Source organism: Takifugu rubripes, chromosome 15 (genome assembly GCF_901000725.2).
Source record: "Takifugu rubripes chromosome 15, fTakRub1.2, whole genome shotgun sequence".
NCBI classification, from domain to species: domain Eukaryota; kingdom Metazoa; phylum Chordata; class Actinopteri; order Tetraodontiformes; family Tetraodontidae; genus Takifugu; species Takifugu rubripes.
In genome coordinates this window covers 3,900,640-3,918,981 of record NC_042299.1, presented here as the reverse complement: position 1 = coordinate 3,918,981, position 18,342 = coordinate 3,900,640, and the positions used below count along the sequence as shown (strand labels likewise).

Genomic DNA, 18,342 nt, shown 5'->3' with positions numbered 1-18,342 from the left:
ACATTTTCTAATATATTAGCATGTGGCAGTTTTGAAGGTAGTTCAAAAGATTATTTTTTTTTGCAATTAGATTAAATCAGACTTTATTTTAGGAGTTGGAGAATATTACAGATGTTTGAAGTTCAATAATAGATGTCAGACGTCCAGACTGCACAGTCAGCTAAAATGGTTCTGAAGTAGAGGCTGACCAGGTGGCTTTTTTTCTCGCCGTGAATCATCTAATTACCTGTCATCCCCCTTTGTTTCAGGGACGTCACACTGGGCTTTAAAGGCTGCAAAAAAATCTGAAAGAGGGGAGGAATTATGGAAAAGAAGGTGTAAAGAGAATGAGGGGGTTGAGAGACTATCGGAGAAGGAGAGAGTGAAAGCCAAACGAAAATCCATATACATGATTTATACCATTGCGACTGTACGGGGGAGGCAGAAGTTATCTTTTATTTATGAGGGCATCAGCGGCGAAGCGCCCAGATGTTAAGCTGCAAGCGGATCTCCTTTGAGCCAGAGTTGCTCTATGCTGATGTAGCTGGAAGGAGGGCTGTATGGAGCTGTTGTTAAAGATACGTGCCACCGACAGACGAGGCTTTGTCATCAACCGGAAGCTTTCCCACTTTGGCTCTGAGCTGAGCAGAACCCTTTAAAGTTCCGTTGATTGGGAACTGTTTCTCAAAGTAAGTGTTGAGTGCTGATGGAGTAATGTAATGGCCGGGCTCATTTTTCACTCTTCCATTATTTATCTGCGGATGGCGAGGCACTTGTTGTCTTCTTCTCTGTCAACAGCTCATCAAAAAGACGCTGAGGATTCATTATGCAAATGAGCCCTCGATGTCAACCTCTGCAAATCAAATGTGAGATCCACACGCCGAGCGCCGCCATCATCATCAATCTAGCCTCACATTAACACGGCCTGCATATGAAAAACACGCCTCGTGTCCTAATAGCACTAATAATGATGGCCGATAACATTGCTGCAGCAGGCGGCAGGAGGAGGGGGCTTTCAGCACGTCTGCTCTATAGAGGGCTTTTTAATAACGGGGCAGTACCAGTGATAAATGCCCAACAGCCCCGGGGTCCAAATGCAGAAATCTGCGAACTGTAATAGACAGGGAAAGGTCATGGCGTGGCCGGGTCGCCGAATCCCTGCAGCGGCGCCGCCAGAGCAACGGGCGTGTTGGTTTAACTGTTGCTTTGGCTGGCAGCCACATTTCCAGCCCCGTGGAAGCTGTTTGTCTGTTTAATGGCACATTATTACTGCGCTTTGAGGGGGCTTTTAGTGAAGAGCGTGTTATGGAAAGCCAGGTTCTCCTTAATCTTTATAACAATACCCACATGATCTCTGTAATATAAAGTAAATATGAGCTGTAGAAACAGCTCACTCACTCACACAAGTTTAGTGTGTGTGCAGAGATACATTGTTTAAGGGTGACCGGGAATCTGCCCCTCCACCTCTGCTCCATTATCCGAATTGAAACAGTTAGTTACAGTAAATGGACGGCAGTAACGATGCACTTCTTGGCTCCCGAAGCAGGTGCCCACATCATGAAGCACATTCCATTCCGGTGCTTTCTTTATAGCTCGCTGCATATTAGCAATTACTGAAAATGAAAACCTGTTTGCCAAAGTCATCTAAACTGCCATTTTGGGGTAGTTTTATGTGCCCTTATTTCCCCCAATACACGGAAGTGAAGGAAGGAAGTTATGATTCCAAAATATTATCAGTTTTACACCTGAGTAAGCAGGAGTGCCTGGACCGTTGTATGTTTGATAACAGAAACCCACCTTCATGTTTGCTCTGTCGACTGCTGATGAAGTGTAACCTCTCAGTCCCTGACTGCTGCAGGAGCGCCTGAACACAGCTCGCTGAGTACAGACAGTCAGACAAAGAGCCACTCCCTGCTCAAGGCTGCTGTGCAGCTGTTACATGTGGAGGAGAAGCTGGAATAAAATAATCATCTGCAGCACGGGGGATGCAGAGCAATATCCAGACCAGACATTATTGCTTACCTGCTTTCAAGGGACTCCTTTCAATATCAGGAACTATGAAACACAATTTTCCTGTCTAAATTAACATGGACAGATGTCTCCCAAAGTCACTGACGATAACCATTTCTGTCTGACTGCTCATTACTTCATCGTCCAATTTAAAGAAGCTTAGCAAAAGAAGTTTATTTCTGCACTAAGGCAATAATATATATTGTTAAAATCATTGATCTCCAAGGGTCCAGCAGGCATTAAACCAGCAGTCCATTTGATGTTTTAGCATTAACATTCTGGCTGACTGTATGTGCAGACACAACCACAGTAGGACAGTGAGTGTTCAAAACACTGCCAGTAATGTGAAATTGTGGAATATTCCTTATATGTTGGTCATGATTCTTGTTACTGCTATAACTTCATCCCGTTTCTGTGTGTTTTTCTACATTGATTTTAAGTAGATTTCCAATGTTTCCACAGTCCAAATTAATTTACAGCTGCTCTGCCGTTGTTTCTCTGCTGTTTTAGGCTTCTACCATTAAATAGTATCTGCTAAATAATTGAAAAGGATCTTACATATACAGTTTTACTTTGGTTTTTGGTTTTCATCAAACTCCAAAGTGCTACCCGAGGAATAAAACAAAAAAATCACTACAACCTGGTCTATACTGAACATTCCTTCAATAATAATATGTTTGAAAACCTCTCACCATTGGAAATGTGGATGAAAGATGCAGTTATTGTGGGCTATTTTCTTCTAGTTTTTTGCATAAATTTGTATACTTGATCAGTATGACCATCCTAAACACTCACTCACGCGTACACACACAACAGAGGACATCTGTTTCTGCAGGGATGCTCTTATAAGAAAAGCATTCAATTTTAAAAGTCAGATAAGATTTTGAATTATTAAACATTTCATTTTCCTTCAATAAATATGCATGTGATAAATTCAGGTATATGTAATGCCAACAGAACCTGACATTAATCTCCTTTTTCCGCTTCAGAGCTGCCCTCTGCCACCTCCTTTTACTTTCAGTGATCACAAACCATCGAAATTCTGATAAAATCATCTGCTTTTGTGCAACCTGACTGCACTCCACTAACTACAGCAAATACTGCTGTAATAATTATGTTCATGAGTGATCAGTGCCCCATTCCAAAGGCCACTGATTTCTCCATCTCAGCAGTTTGAAAACTCAACATGCACCAGAGCATCTTCTTGCTGAGTTTGAAGTCTGAGACAGCAGTAATTTGTTATAAAGAAAGTGAAATGATAACAGCATGTCAGTAGAGGTGTGCGTTCACCTGTATTAACATGTATCGTTTCATGGTTGTGAGCTCCTGTTAGTGATTGTGACAGTAGCAGAGACAAAGCTGGAGTCTCGCATGCACACACACCACTACACACTCTCACACGTGCACACGCTCGTGCACTGAGCAGAGAACGTGCTGTGTTGCTGAACTCTCTCTCATAATCTCACACGCTTGCAAACATTTCATGTGGTTCAGTCTGATTTCATTAATGTTCATCCAAGTTCAAAGAAGTGAAATCTGATTTAACAAGATTTAAAGAAGCACACACACAAACAAGTACACACGTGCACACAAAATCCAGGCAACAAGACTGAGGAAAAGCCACCTTTATAGTTGGTGGCTTCTTTAAATTAATTTCCCAGTGTTTGCTTTGAGATGAGACAAGGTCATGTGCATTTTCATCCAGCACTTTAAGCTGCTTTACAGCCCATCTGTAGACACACTTCCCTAAAGCAGGCTTAAGAAATCTTAAACTCAAGCCCAAAAAGTCGATTTTGGTGTGTGGGTGTGGAGGTTTGCTTGTGTATCTGGTGCTAATCCACTGTTGCTGTGGTGGGTCCCTACTCAGTCTGCTGGGTGTTTTACTGCCCATTTTCTGCTTTCCACATGAACGTAGGCATTGTGGTCGGCACTATTAAAAGCCAAGGTTTGTTCTGGACTGAGGTGTCTGTCAGCATGATTGGTTGGCCTGCTGTAATCGATGGAGCCTGGCCCGCAGACCGGCCTCCTAAATCCATACTGACGGATGGGAAAGATGAGATGGCATTGGGAACACTGGCCGCGATGACAACCATTAAAAGCATGCAACCCCCCCCTTTAAACAGCTCCATGATATTTTAGACTCATCAATCAGCTGGTGAGCACGTGGTATTTTAACTTAAACCATGCATGGGTAATGGGCTTGGCAGAAGCCATACAGATAACAGGACAGCAGTGCAGAGAACAAGATGGGGGTGGCTCATTATGCCATGACTTTGCCAACAGGCTGCAGCTGGATTCAGAAGCATCTGGAGCATCCTCCATCACAGACCCACCTCTCTTTGGAGCAACAGTCTGGCCTGGTCCAACACAGCCGGGTGCCAAAGCAGATGGAACATTGGATGCAGACAGGCTGGGCATGAAATGCAGGCAGGCAGTGATGTGGCTGAAGCACGTGGACAAGCATTGGCTCATACCAAGTACACTGGTCATATTGACTTTGTGAGGAAGTGTAATGCAGGATTCAAGGCTGTTTATTTTGGGTGATAAATGAGCAGGGATGGGAAGCATGCAGGGACTTTCTGCATAAGCTCATCATCAGACCAAGGCCCGAGGCTTTGAATCACATTTTCTTTTACTTAAATGCACCTAAGAAAGCATATTTTGAGATTTTCATTCTCAGATAGTCTCACGAACATCTTGCAAAGATTGGGTTAGGGAAAATTAACATGCATTTTCTGTAAAAATCTGCATTTAGCACAACTTTAAGCATAATTCATATTATCATACCAATAAATTATTCAACATTTCATTAATCCTAAATCAATGGTCTAATATGAGCATGAAAAATTCTAACATATTTAATGCAAATATATTCAGGTATTCACTCTCTTTTTTTTCTGTTCTTTATTTCTAATAATAAACCCCTGAAGCAGATTAAATTGACACTGATTGTAAAGTCACATTGTACTTTACACTTTATAATATCTATTTTATATCCACTTTCTCCTTGCTTAGTGCCTGTTCATAACAAACAGCTCTTTTGACAAGCCCTCATAGAACAGGTTAATATTTTTTTTGCAGATTAAGGCCTTTCCTGAAGGCTCCAGCTGTGGTCCTGCCTCTGCAGACGACACCATCATTACAGGCAAACATGCAATAAATTCATCACATACTCGCTAGAAGACAATTATTACATCAATACGCCACAATCACAAATGTTGCTGCTAAGGTTAAAGTTGTTAAAGTTACACAGGAACTGTTGCAGAGTGTGAAGGTGCATTCATTGGTGGGAGGATTTACTGTCCCTGGACCTTAGTTTGACAGAGGTCAACATTTCCGAAGTGCCCTGGATGTTGGATTCATCTTTGTTTTCTATAGTATTATTATGACAGTAGTGATTTTGTGTTGTCTTTAGTTATATTTCAGCAACAGTCAGCACATCACAGCAGCCAAGATGTTAAAATCAGCAGTTAAGTTTAGCCTAAAATGCTTAGAGAAGAACATGCTAATTAGGGCAAATGCAATCCAGAAACACAGCGAATTGCACGTGTGTAATACTGTGTATTTTTTGGCGAGTGTTAGCTGGACCGCATGAGTCTTCCATCATCTAAAGAGCAGACATAAGCCCAAAGAAAGAGAAACAGGAGGTAGCCACTTGTGTGGGCCGGCTGGACTATTGGCGCTTAAAAACAGAGACCGTATCGCGGTCTCATCACTGAGACCTGAATTATAAATGGAAACGTCTGATTGGCTGCCTGGTCCTCTGGGCCTGTGCTGTATTACAGAGGCTCAGCAGGGGATTGTGGAGGAGAGATTGTGATGGTCTCAAAGCTGCTTTTTAGTGCATGCTAATGGCTAATTAGGCTTTTCATGAGTAAGGCTGTGTGGTTGTTCTCATTACATGGTACTCAGTACTCCCAAAGGTCCACAGCATTATGCTGATGGTGGGAAGAGTTGGTCCTGACTTTTTGCATCTGATTAAAACAAGTCTTTGTCTACATTTTGTAAACTTGACACTTACTGTATTCCCATCTTTATCATAGCATTTTAATCATTGCAACTCCTCTAGCTCTTCCTATTTGGCAGCTTAAAATCTCCCAGACACGAAAGATGCCTTTGTCAACTTAACTCTACGCCACCCTCAGGGTCATTAAAATACTGTCTGTCAAACATCCTCCAAATTAGACACAGTGCCATTACACTCAAAAGGAGTGTGTGTGTGTGTGTGTGTGTGCGTGCGTGTGTGCGTGCGTGCGTGCGTGCGTGTGTGTGTGTGCGTGCGTGCGTGCGTGAGTGAGTGAAAGAAATTGCATGTTGCGGGGGTTTCATGCTGTTGCTTAGTGATAAAGCTGTTAATAGCCTAGCCGCTGAAGTTATGTTTGTGTGCTGCGATAAACACCACATTTATTGTGATAATTTACACGAGGGAACCCCAGCCTGATGCTAATGGGACTCTTGTGTGTGTTGCAGGTCTGTCACAGCTTTAAATTCTTGTCTCCTTGTGTCACTGTCCTGAGAATCATGGGTTTTCCAGTCATGTATTTGGGCTGATGCAATGTCTGAAAGGCGTTAATGACAAAGACTATACCTGGTTCTTAAAGCCTGACTCCTCAGGTGCACACCTGGTTTTGTTGTCTGCCTCATCGTCCTCCAACTTACAGCGTGACAACCTCACCTATTTGCTTGACCCAAGCTTTGGAAAAGGCAAACCCTGGGGCTTCAGGTGGCACAGACCTAGATCTACCCATATTTAGCTTCTCTTATGAGGAGTTTGTGTCATGATGGCACTCAGGCGTCCTCAGTCTCATTCAGAGGTGGATCTCTTTTGTCCTCAGCTTCTACACCTTTGGAGCTGCACATGCATTATTGTTGAATGTTGTATTGAACTGTGCTGATTTTTTGATAAATCCTCATGAGTCTAGTGGTAAGGCTCCTTTACAGTGAGTGGGAATGTACGATAGTGGTGGTTTCAGAGCAGTAATTTTACTAAGAACTTCATGTGTTTACCGTTTAATTTCCTGACCAAATCGCTCCTGTTAAAAAGGTCATTTGACCAGCACAAATGCTGGTAGAAAGCGCTCTGCCTCCTGCGGTGCATGTACACACGTCTGGCCATCTTCGGTGAGAGATAACTGCTCTATTTTCTCTCTGCTGTTTGCTCCACCATCATCTAATGATAACACATAAACGTTGCTGACTGTTGTGCAGGTGCATCCCGGGGTCACAGTGGCTGGGACGCCAGGCATCTGTGTCTTCGGCGGGAACGTCACAAAATAAGAGGTGCTGCCATTTTAGCATATTTAGAGTGAAGCTAAACATTTGGAGGATGAGGATGCGGCTGAACTCACACACACTGAAAATGGCACCGTTCATTTGTGAATTCCTTCATACGTCTGATGACACGAAGGAAGCATGTAGTGAACTAAGCAGCTTTGCATCAACAAATGAGGAGAGTTTGCATCTAATCATCTTAATTACTTTGCTATTATACTCCTGCAGTGGCTGCATTCAATGTGTCTTGTAGGGAGGGGCACTAAAACCTATTTTATAATGACAGTAAATTTTAATCCCATCTCCTCTCTCTCTCTCTCTCTGTCTCTGTCTCTCTCTCTCTCTCTCTATGTCTGTCTTTGTGTACATAAAGTTAGCAAAATGATTCATGGTGAAACTGAATTCTTTTAGGCAAGAAATGAGCACAAATGTCTTTCCATAAATTGTGTAGTTCAGCACATTCAATCTGTAAACATTTTCATTTTAGTAAACAACTAAGATAAAGTTTACACTTAAAGTCTTTACCTTCTTTATTCTTCCTTCCTCCATTTTGAGGACATACTGATTGATAAGACATACTTCATGCCTAAATGAAGCAATGTCACCCTTTGACCTTGAACGCTGACCTTCTGCGTGCGTGATGGGGAGAATGAAGCATCAAATACAGGCGATCAAGACCTGCTGTTTCAGAACAAGGCTTTGCTCCAAAGACCAAATGTCATACGCTCACTGCCAGTGTGTGTGTGTGTGTGTGTGTGTTATTCTGACTGCTTTCACAAAAGCTTCTGTAACCAAGGAAATGCTCTCACCGCATCAGCGAGGCCTCCTGTGTGTCTCGGTGGTCTTGATTACCTCGCTAGACATTGTTGTGACGAAGCTTTCAGTTACGCGTGATCGATAGCAGGACAGACGGGAGCCATAGATCACCTCCAGAGAGCTGGGACAGACTACCAATTGTCTCCTCCAGATTAAAGAAAACATTAGAGTTAAGAGCAAGATGAGTGCTCTTGTTTTAAAGGAGAAACTTACAAAACAGCAAATGCAGATTATGATATCAATGAAAACTGTTGTCGTGTGTCATCTCATCTGTGAGTCACTGGCAGGGAGAACAAGGTTTACTGAAGGTGCACGATAATCACAGGTCCATACCGCAGGAAGAACAATGACTACTTCCAAAAGTGATGCCTAGAAGGTGCTGCCATCTTCTTATTGCTTATGACGTCATTTGCAACCAGCCTCTCATTCCTGACCGATTGAGTATTTACTGTTTGTCTCAAGGCTGGGGGTGTGGAGGGTGTCTGCACAGTCCCATCTTAAAAATGAATTCAAAACAATATTTGTTTGATTTGGCTAACTGGCAAAAGGTGGAAGGTTCACTTTGCAAAGTCAAAGGTGCCTATTTAGCAAAATCAATGACTAATTTCAGGAGCTCCATCTGTTTCTTTCGCCTTTGTCTAATTGTTTTCTTACTGTGGCGCTGTTAAGGGACATTCAACAGCTGCATGAGCCTGATTAACTGTTTGATATAAGAATTAATTTCTTAGATTTGAACAGATGTGATCTTGTGTTGGATGTTTCTACAATTGTCCGTGCTTCCTGCTGGAGAGTTGTGCAACATTTGCTTCTGGAACACATCTACAGTATGTTGCTTCCAGAGTGAAGTATCACACTTTCTGCTGTATTTAGCACCATTCATCATCTGGGAAAGCAAATATCCCTGCACCTACACTAATATTCTAATGACGCTGTGTTAAGTCCTCATTTCCCCCACCGCTATGTTGTAGCTAACCCAAAAACTCATTTAAACCTGATTTTTGAGGGGGAAAAGACTGATAAAATAAGCTCAGCGAAGACATCTTATCGAAAGGGCTCATCTGAGGCTGCCTGTGGTGGGGCTCCATCTCTGGTGTTGAATGTAATCCCAGAGATTTACTATTGCCATCCTCTCCAGAAGCTCCCACTCCAGACACAGAGAGCAGCAGCAGAGAACACACTTGTGCTGAGCTCCCCTCAGGTGGCTGCACACAAAAAAAGAAAAGGTGTCTCTTTTGTCCACTCAGGGTTCTGTGGGTTGAAAAACCTGTTTATTCAACAATGAACATTTTATAGGATGCACTGAAGCAAGAGATTAAGAGTGGAGTAATGTGAGACGCATGAGGCTGTAAAGATTCTTGAGCTGATGGGAGCGTTGCAAATTTCTTTAAACCCCCTTAGTCTTTGTCTCACATGTTAAAATTAAAATCCAATTATGTTGTTGACATGTTTGATATTACATTTCCCACACAAGTGTTTGTGACTGACTGGTCTTCATACAGTGGGACTCCTGCTGGGCTGTGTCTCTGTCTGTTTCTCTCTCTTTTAATAAAACACACACACACACACACATATACACACACACCTGCTGCCTGATTCAGGTCTCCCACTTGCTCGGCAGGGCTGAAGGTAATGGTTTCCATTTCTCCTTAATGCCAGTGGGTCAGGGAGTGATGGCAGGGCACAGCTACATTACAGAAGCACAGCGGGGACCCAGCATCTCCTGTAGGGATTCATTATATTTTGCTGCACCCCCTCCAACACACACAAGCCCACATGCGCACAGACTCACACAACCTGGTCACACCTCACACTCATCCGAAAGGTTTCTGTATATTGTCAGATAATGATCTTCCAGCTGGATTCATGGACTGGATCAGGTCTTTTTTTGCCTCTGAAGAAAACACAGAATTATCAGTCTGCACAGTCTTATGTTCACAAAGTTATCAGACATCAAAATTCACGTGAAGAAACTTCCTGATGTTCCTGATCACTTCAGATTTTCTTCAATGGAGAATCTGCTATCAAACGCTGCTAAACTACCTTCATTTTTTAGCATTCCATCCTGTAGCATGTACACATAAACAAAACAATGTAAAACATCTGAAATATTTAATTCCATTTGCATGAGCAGTTTTATTTTTACTGACTTTGCTCAGTTAGTAAAAATATTTTTTCTCCCCATGATATATTGCTCCATTTTTGCCCAATTAAACACCACCAGCATGCACGGATTGATGTGAAGGTTAATAAATGCCGCTTGATTTATTGTCCATGATTTGCTGCCTTATTTTTTCCCCCTTCATAAACAACAGTGCATTACGCAGATGACACTTTAATTACTAAATATGGACGCCGATTTAATTTACACAACAAAGATGAAGTCCCTAATCTTTATTCAGCATTTCTTCTCTGGGGTTTCAAGGTGATCTATATGCTGAGTGGTAAACGCCGTGAACTGGGGACGCAGGAAATCCATTCAAGAACAAAACAAGGCGCTATTTGAAAAATGCCTGGCAGAGAGTCAGAAAATAAGTACCGTGTTTTTAGTCTATCTCATGAATTCATGCATCCTGCACTTTTCATTATACCTGTGGGAGGTTATATCTGAGTATACTTAAGTAAAATAGATGGTATGGTTGCCATATTATGTATATTTATTCAGTGAAATCTAAGACATCTTCTGCATGTCTTAGCAGGAATGTTCACTCAGAGGAGAGAAAAAAAATACACTTTTAAATCTTCACGATTCCCAACACAACTGCCCACAGCCGCCACAACAATGTCCTCACGTTGTGTCTCTGGTCATGTTTTTGTGTATCTCTAAAGCTGCGTGGCATATTGCGCTCGGCTTTGTCGACCTCAGACGTGACCTCTGATGCTGCAGCACAGCTGGACAGACTTTACAGTAATAGACATTGTCACAGAGGTGGCCGTGGCTTCCACGCGCTAACCTGAGGCAGCCACCGAGCCCAGCGGACTCCTGGCTTAAGGGTTTAGCCTCGGGGCCAGAGGCTGTTGAAGCAATCAGGGGGTTAATACAAGACCCATGGCTGCGCACACACTCACACACGCGCACAAACACACCACTAGCAGCTGTCCTCGTGCAGCACAGGGACAGTCCTTTAGGTTTCATCAGTTAAACCATTGTTTAACATCACACATTCACCACGTTGAGCGCCAGTGTTCACCGCTGACGGATGTTCTTCACTTTAATTGCCAACTTCTTGCTTGTATCTTTATTATTTGTCTCTCCCAGTCATGCACGTGAGGTGCTTTGTCTCCTGAGGTAAACCAATCTGCAAGGTGAGACGCATGATGGATTGAGATCAGTTCCAGTCCGACCGCTCGCTGAGGCAGGCCCGCGTGGCTCGCGAGGTTGTCTGGTAAGGGATCGGGAAGTCAAGGACAAGCAATTTGTCTGAGGTGTAAATTAATTTGTGGCATTAAGAAATACATGGAGCTGTGGAAATGAAAGTAATTTAAATGACAAATTGGATGTTGCGGGTAAGATTCATGTGCCATTCATGCTGTTGCCTGGGTGAGAAGCACAGTCTCAGGAGGGCTACACACTGTCAACCAAAAGCTCACACGCTGACGTATACATACCATATATACCGCTCACTCCAAAATTTTATTGCCACATTGGATCCCCTCTTCTACCTCACTCTTTCAATCTCCTTTCATACATTGCTGAAGGTCAACAGGCTCGGTGGCTCCAGACATGTAGCGAGAATTACCTTGCTGTAAAATAAACATCTTTGTAGACGATTGTGATCACAGGCAGTAACTACGGGTTCTCTCATCATTCTAACTGTTTTATCTGGCTTGCTTACTGAGTTTACACCAGTTTGTCATTTATATGAACCATAGGTGAGGTGCAGACTACACAGCAGGTTGTATTAATCACAAAATACATGATCAATGATCACAATGAATGACTGAAACAACATATTTGCTGCTAATTCTTGTGTAGTAATATAACAGTGTAGTTGAGTAAAGCAGTGTAACAACTCTACGGGCTACTCTACATTTCTCTCTTATGGAAACTTCATTTCCTCTTTCTTGCCTCATTTTCATTTGGTTCCTCGACTGCTTTTGGAAACATTTGTTCGGGTGTCGGGTTTTGCTCACCGCTGCGTTCCCCATCACCTTAAGCCAAGTGTTTCTTGAAATGTAGAACTGCCATTAGCATAATTTCCCAGAGGCGCACTGAGCTTAATTATCAACAGGGCTGTGTACAGAGCTGCACACATTAAGAAGGGGTCCCTGCTGCTGGAGCCCACGCAACAGCAGCTCCCAGCTGACTACCTGAACATTCACTGCCACTGTTTGTATCACAGCCACAGAAACTTTTATCCTTCACATCCTCTCATTAACTTTGACTGTTTCACAGCTGACATCATAATGACATTATTTTTAGTCGTGAATTCTGGTTATTAAACATTAATGACCTTACATATTAAACGCTGGGGAATTCTCAAGATATTTTAGAACATATTTCAGCACCCCGATTGACCTTCGCCATTTTCCTACAGCTGACTAAAGAGGTTGACATCAGTGAAACATCTCCATTCTCCTGCAAATGCAACTAAAACACCAAAGACGCAGTTTTGTCAGTCAGTCTTGTCTTTTTCTTCTGCAGTCATTGAGTTGCCTGTGTGTAATGCTGCCATTATCCAACACTAATCTATGTCTACACAGTCGCGCGTATGTATAGTGTGTGTTGTAGTTGAAGTGAGTGTATGTAGGTTACAGTTTATGACGCCAGGCTGCAGCTGTAAATCACCTCACAGCACCTTGTTTACATCAAACTGCCTCATCACTTCCAGGTTGTTATCGTCTACACGAGATAAGATCAACACGCGTGCTCCTCACGTGGAATGTTCGATGCTCGTGAGGATCCAAAGGGGAGACGCATTGATGAAGAACGCGTTGGCGTAAGTTGCAGCACGGCAACAGGAGTTCTGATGTATTGCTCTGGGCCTGGAAGTGTAATTAACAACATTTCGCAGCCTTTCCTAGCAGCATATGTTTCCCCTCGGCGCTTTTCATCAATAACAAACTCGGCTGCAAACGCGAACAAACGAGCGCCTTGTTGCCAAATCAAGATTTATTAGACACTTTTTGCAGCCAAAACTTTACCTGGAAGAAGGCGGGCATTATTAAAGCAGCGGGGAAGAAAAACAGTCATTTCCCCCCCACCGTGTGTTGATCTCTTCAGGAAATTGCGCATCAAACACGGCTCCTGTGGTGAATGCAGACCTCAGTCTGTGAACGGTCAGTTTCTGGAGGGACGCTGATAGTTGCACGTATTGGAGATGCTTTAATACCCACCCCAGCCCACTGTGAATCTTTAGCTTTTTAACAGTTTTTAAATGTTCTGGTGGAGCAAGTGGCCTTTGAACTTAATCTCTGACCTTAATCTACCTCCATTTGATATTGTCTTGTTAAAAGGATTGTTCTGTAAGAGAGAAAGGAAAAGGAGTCCTCTCAGTGATGTCAGTAACTGTTTAATAAGCTGATTCGGACAGTAGATCACTCAGCTCTACCGCAGGGTACTTTACTCCACCGGCGTCTCCCTGCCTCTGCTGATCAGAGTGACAGTATTTAGTGCATTTAATAGCTTCCAACAGCCTGGGAGAGACTATGCTACAGCCACACAGCCATTAAACACAGCCGCATCTACTGGAGCAGCAGCTATGACCAACGGTGGAAACAGTGCATCAGAAGCACAGACAGCAATTTTACTCCTAGATTGTTATGTGGTTGTTGTTTTTGTTGTTGAATAAGTTAAATTTAGGGGTTTAAAACCCTTATTCTTACTTGAAATAACTGTTAGGATCCAACCAAGTCAGCGTAAACGCCACAGTAAAAAAACTTTTCCTCCAAATAAAGGTCTTCAACAGTTTTTTAATTCATTTTTCCACAGGTCTCCACTATGATCACTGCAATATCTGTCCGTTTCTACTGTTACAAATGTTCAGAACCCTGATAGTTAGTAAAGGTTTAAAACTCACTGCAGGAGTGTGCAGTTTTGTTGCATTTTTGATGGTTTCTAAAGGTAAAGTATTGCTGGATTTACACATCTGAGCTCAAGCTATCAATATATGACATGAGTGAGCCTGTGATTTGTGCGTTTCTGGGTTCGAGTGATCGTGTTAGCCGGCGAGGTTCTTTGTGTGAGCTTTCTGATGAAACTGATTCAGTGTCACGCTTGGATGCCAGGTCATCGCACATCTTCTTGCCCCACGCGCACACATTCAATCTCATTCTATTGTTCTCGCCGCTGTCAACCATCTGGGAGCAGCTTTCCATCCCTCACCACATCACCCAGAAAGTGATTCAAGGTTAATTTAGTTCATCTGTGTGCAAAAGGTGCCATACAGTTGCTGCACATTAAAGCTGAGTTTCTCTTCTGTTATCTTGGCACAGGTGTGTGAACTATATGTAATAAAAGAGCAGCGGCCCCATAAAGGGCTTTGGTATTCAACAGAGTGAACCACAGCGTTTGCAGCCTTTCTAAACAAAGACAAAATATGAATATGTTTGCATTTTTAAGAGCTAAGACCTGCTGGAGCGTGCTCCCAGACCAGTTCTTACCAACCTAAAACCCAGCCTACACGTCTGAATGATTCTGTGAGGGTGCATTAAGAATAATGCAAATCCATGCCTGATCAAGTTAACAAGCTCTCACACACACACACACACTCATGCGTCGTGACTCATGTCTTTGGCAATATGTGCAAAGTTTTCATTGAAACTAGGACACGATAGCACCCAGCTAACTCCATTACTCACTGTCTCATCATTTCTAAGTCATTATTCATGGGTCCTGTACTGACAGCAGTGGTCATCTGATCCAGCCTGAGATGCTTTCCTCTCATTCCTGCCACCTTATTTACACAATTAATGTTGAATGTTACAGAAATGTTCCCCTCAGTGTGCTGCCAGAGGAAGTAAAGTTATATCAGATTACGATCAGATTGGGTCATGACCTCTGATTTTTATTTACCGGTATTAATGCGACGACTCCTGGGTGCATGTGACGTGTCCCCAAATATGGGCTAACAGGAGCTAGTACACCAGTCAAGAGCAGATCCTGAGCTTTCAGTGGGAAGAACAGTGAATATTCTGCAACAAAGTCATTGTCGCCTCCTTAATAAATAATTCTATTGCAGCCCAGAACTGTATTTAAATAAGACATTTGATTCTGGCCCATGTGATTCTGTTTTGTCTACCCTGAAGCTCTTCTGCGGTTGATGTTTTTGTCATTTGTGCTTTGATGCATCTGCTTCCTGTGTCCGATGTGAACGCAGATGATCCAGTCTGCTGTCCACACGAACGCGATGCATCGGCAGGTCATGTCAGTCTCTTTTATCAAGCTCTCTGTTCTTCACTGGATTACAGGACAGAACCACTTCCTGTTTACATTGCGCGCCATTCATGTGAGGCTTCTCAAACCTTTGTGTCCATCTGACCTAATAATTAGGTAGCAAATATAAGGGCCTAGCAAGCTAACATTAGCATGTATTAATAGAATATTGACCCATTGTAATAGAACCTGCATATTGGAAACAGATGAAGCTTGGTTACTCTGGAGATGCCTGCTCCACAGAAGGTGTGGCAGGTGTTTGGGGTTACTGGGCTGAAGTCTGATGGTGAGACATCAGACAGGTTAGGTTAGTGTTTGTTTTCTGAGCAGAATAGTTGTGCTGGCGTGGTCAACCGTAGTAACTCTAGATCATAGACACTTGTGCGTAGGCTCCCGTCATCCAGTTATGATGTTCGGGTATGTCACCCTTTTATTGCTGTGTGGTTTTTAAACTCTGGTGTCTTCGCACATGCTGAAACACACGAGGTATCCGTCCGTCACACACTCAGAATTTTTTTCCACGCTTGGGGCCCAGAGCCCGTGAGCCTTTCTATGAACAGAGTCCTCCATAACTCCCACCAACCATCGATTTGATGCTGCTCCTCTGACCACGCTGCTGCTCTGCCCTTGAAAACAGGAAAAAACAGACGTCTCCTAAAATCAATGCGGCGTAACAGAAGGCAGTGTTTGTTGTGTTGTCTCGAGGGCCGCTCGCCATCACCAGGAGGTTATTCCTGTAACTCTGCAGACTAAACAGCGATGACACTTGGCGCGGTAATGGAGAGGCAGGCGGAACTGGGAATGACTCAGAGCAGCAACAACAGCCAGCGGCACAGTCGATAAACACTTGGCAACGCAAGCAGGGACACTCCACTCAATTTATGTGTTTGGGGGGCGGGGCATTAATTGGACAATCCAAGAATTTGGTTGTGCTTTTTAAATGTAGGTCTGTGTCAGAAGGCTTGCCTTTCTCCTCTTGGTTACATATGACCTTAGGGTAGCTCCCTAAACAAGCCTCTGCTGACACCAAGTGGCTGCTCACCGGCCCGGTTTCTGGGTCTGGTCCCTGTTCCGGACCACAGGACTGAGGGGAAATTAGGCTTTAAATTCATTTTGCCATGTTTGTTTGTGTGAATATTCAGTGAGTGTCTGATTTGATCTTTTCTACCTCTGCAGTGTTCATCATGGCCGCCGGGCTCCTGGTCTACCCCTTCGGTCTCAACTCCTCCCTGGTCAGGTCCTTCTGCGGGGAATCTGACATCTACTACGCCGGCGAGTGTCAGATCGGCTGGGGCTATATGCTGGCTATCGTCGGGGTCATGCTCACCGTCTTCTTGCCCTTTTTTGCCAAATATGCACCGAAGGAGCAGCTATCCCCCACCCCCTTACCCACGCTCTTATAGTGCTGGATGCGCTGCTCCCGTTTTTACTCGTCCCCTCTGACCTGGGCGAAGAGACTCCTGCAGGGCTCCAGGCGTTGCTATTGAGGAAGGTCCAAACTCAAATACACACTGTCTTCCTGCATCTTTTACGTGATAATTTAACTTTAACTGGAATGTTTGATGTTTTAATATAACTCCGTGGTTATGCTGCAGCAGTTTTAACTTCCGTGTTTTCCTCATGTTAACCTCTGTGATGATGAGTTAGAAGATCCCAGGACTGAGGACACATCCAACATGAAAATTAAGCAGTGTGATTTGTTGTTTCCTGAGTAAACATGTGTGTGACATTCCTAAACCAAGGACCTGGATGGAAGCACGCAGCTGTGGTTTGCAGAGATGATGGAAGAGGACTGGATGGATTATTGTGGGAGTGTTGGGCCCTGGCGTTTCAAAGTGGAGACTGCAGAGGCTTCAAAGGGCGTTTTTAGGCAGCAAATGGCCAAAAGATGGTTTAGATTGAAAGGGGAAGGACAGCATTATGAGCAGGTTTCAGAGCAGCTCTGCTGATTATTCCTCGTCCTTTTTTCCTCCCAGAATCTTTGTGAAGGTCAACCTTTGTTTTCTGTCTAAAACACAATGTGAAACTTGAGGACAAGGCAGGGAGATGGAGTTGTTTTGTCATAACAAAGGGGGACTAAAATTGCAGGAGGAACAGGCTCTTTTAATGATAGAACAATTGATCTAGATTTTAAATGTGATCCGACCAACTTGTGCCTTTTAACATTACCACGACGAGTGTTTGATACAGTCATCAGGTGATTTTTCTGCTCAACTGTGGAACCTGTTTCTCAGTGTATTTTCTGTTTCTGCAGCGTTAAATTATCTCAGAGAGCAGAGAAGTCGAAGAACAGAAATGCGCTTGGGTTCACTCCTGCCCTGAGACTTTTTTATTTCCTCTGTTATAAAGAAGCTAACATGAAATGCTATTATAAAAGGTCGTGACACGCAGCTAAAGGATTCATTCCCTGTAACGTAGGAATTTAGTGCTACTTGAAGCAGTTGTACAAACTGATTTCTGGTTTTCTGTGCTGAGCTGACACATATTACTCACATTAAAATGTAAAATGTCGCGTTTAAAAGTTAGCTCCCAAAATAAGCTGTATTTCTGTGTTTTGCTTGGCCCTCTCCTTCTTTAAATGTCAGCACCCTTCCTCTCATGCTCCAAGAGCAAAATCTCAACTCCTCCACGTTCTGTCCCTGTTCACTGCCAGTTTCCTCCAGCCAGACTTCTTTTTTAGTGGGCGTTTACGTGTATAAGTGTTAAATTAGGATATGATTTTGGGTTCATCTTTGAGTATTTGCCAAATTTAAGTTGCCATGATAACACGTCCCGACATTAAAAAAATATTCTGTTGCCATATTTGAAGGTCGGGGAAAACAGTTGGTATTGTATTGGACCTCATACTGTGCTTGTGTGGAAATGACTACACTGGACTTTTCCCATTAGTTGAA

General features: G+C 43.3%; 1 protein-coding gene across 2 annotated transcripts in view; it reads left to right on the top strand.

Moving 5' to 3' along the window:
- lhfpl7 (LHFPL tetraspan subfamily member 7) overlaps nt 1-18,342 on the top strand; it is a 61,918-nt gene that overhangs the window by 43,325 nt on the left and 251 nt on the right. The window contains exon 3 of one of the 2 annotated variants that reach the window (XM_011617211.2): nt 16,625-18,342. This exon is cut by the window's right edge and continues 251 nt beyond it. In XM_011617211.2, coding sequence (XP_011615513.1) covers nt 16,625-16,851 — 227 coding nt within the window. In that variant the 3' untranslated portion in view covers nt 16,852-18,342. Of the gene's footprint in view, nt 1-4,272; nt 4,411-16,624 lie in introns of those variants that run through there. The other variant, XM_029848015.1, reaches the window with a different exon arrangement.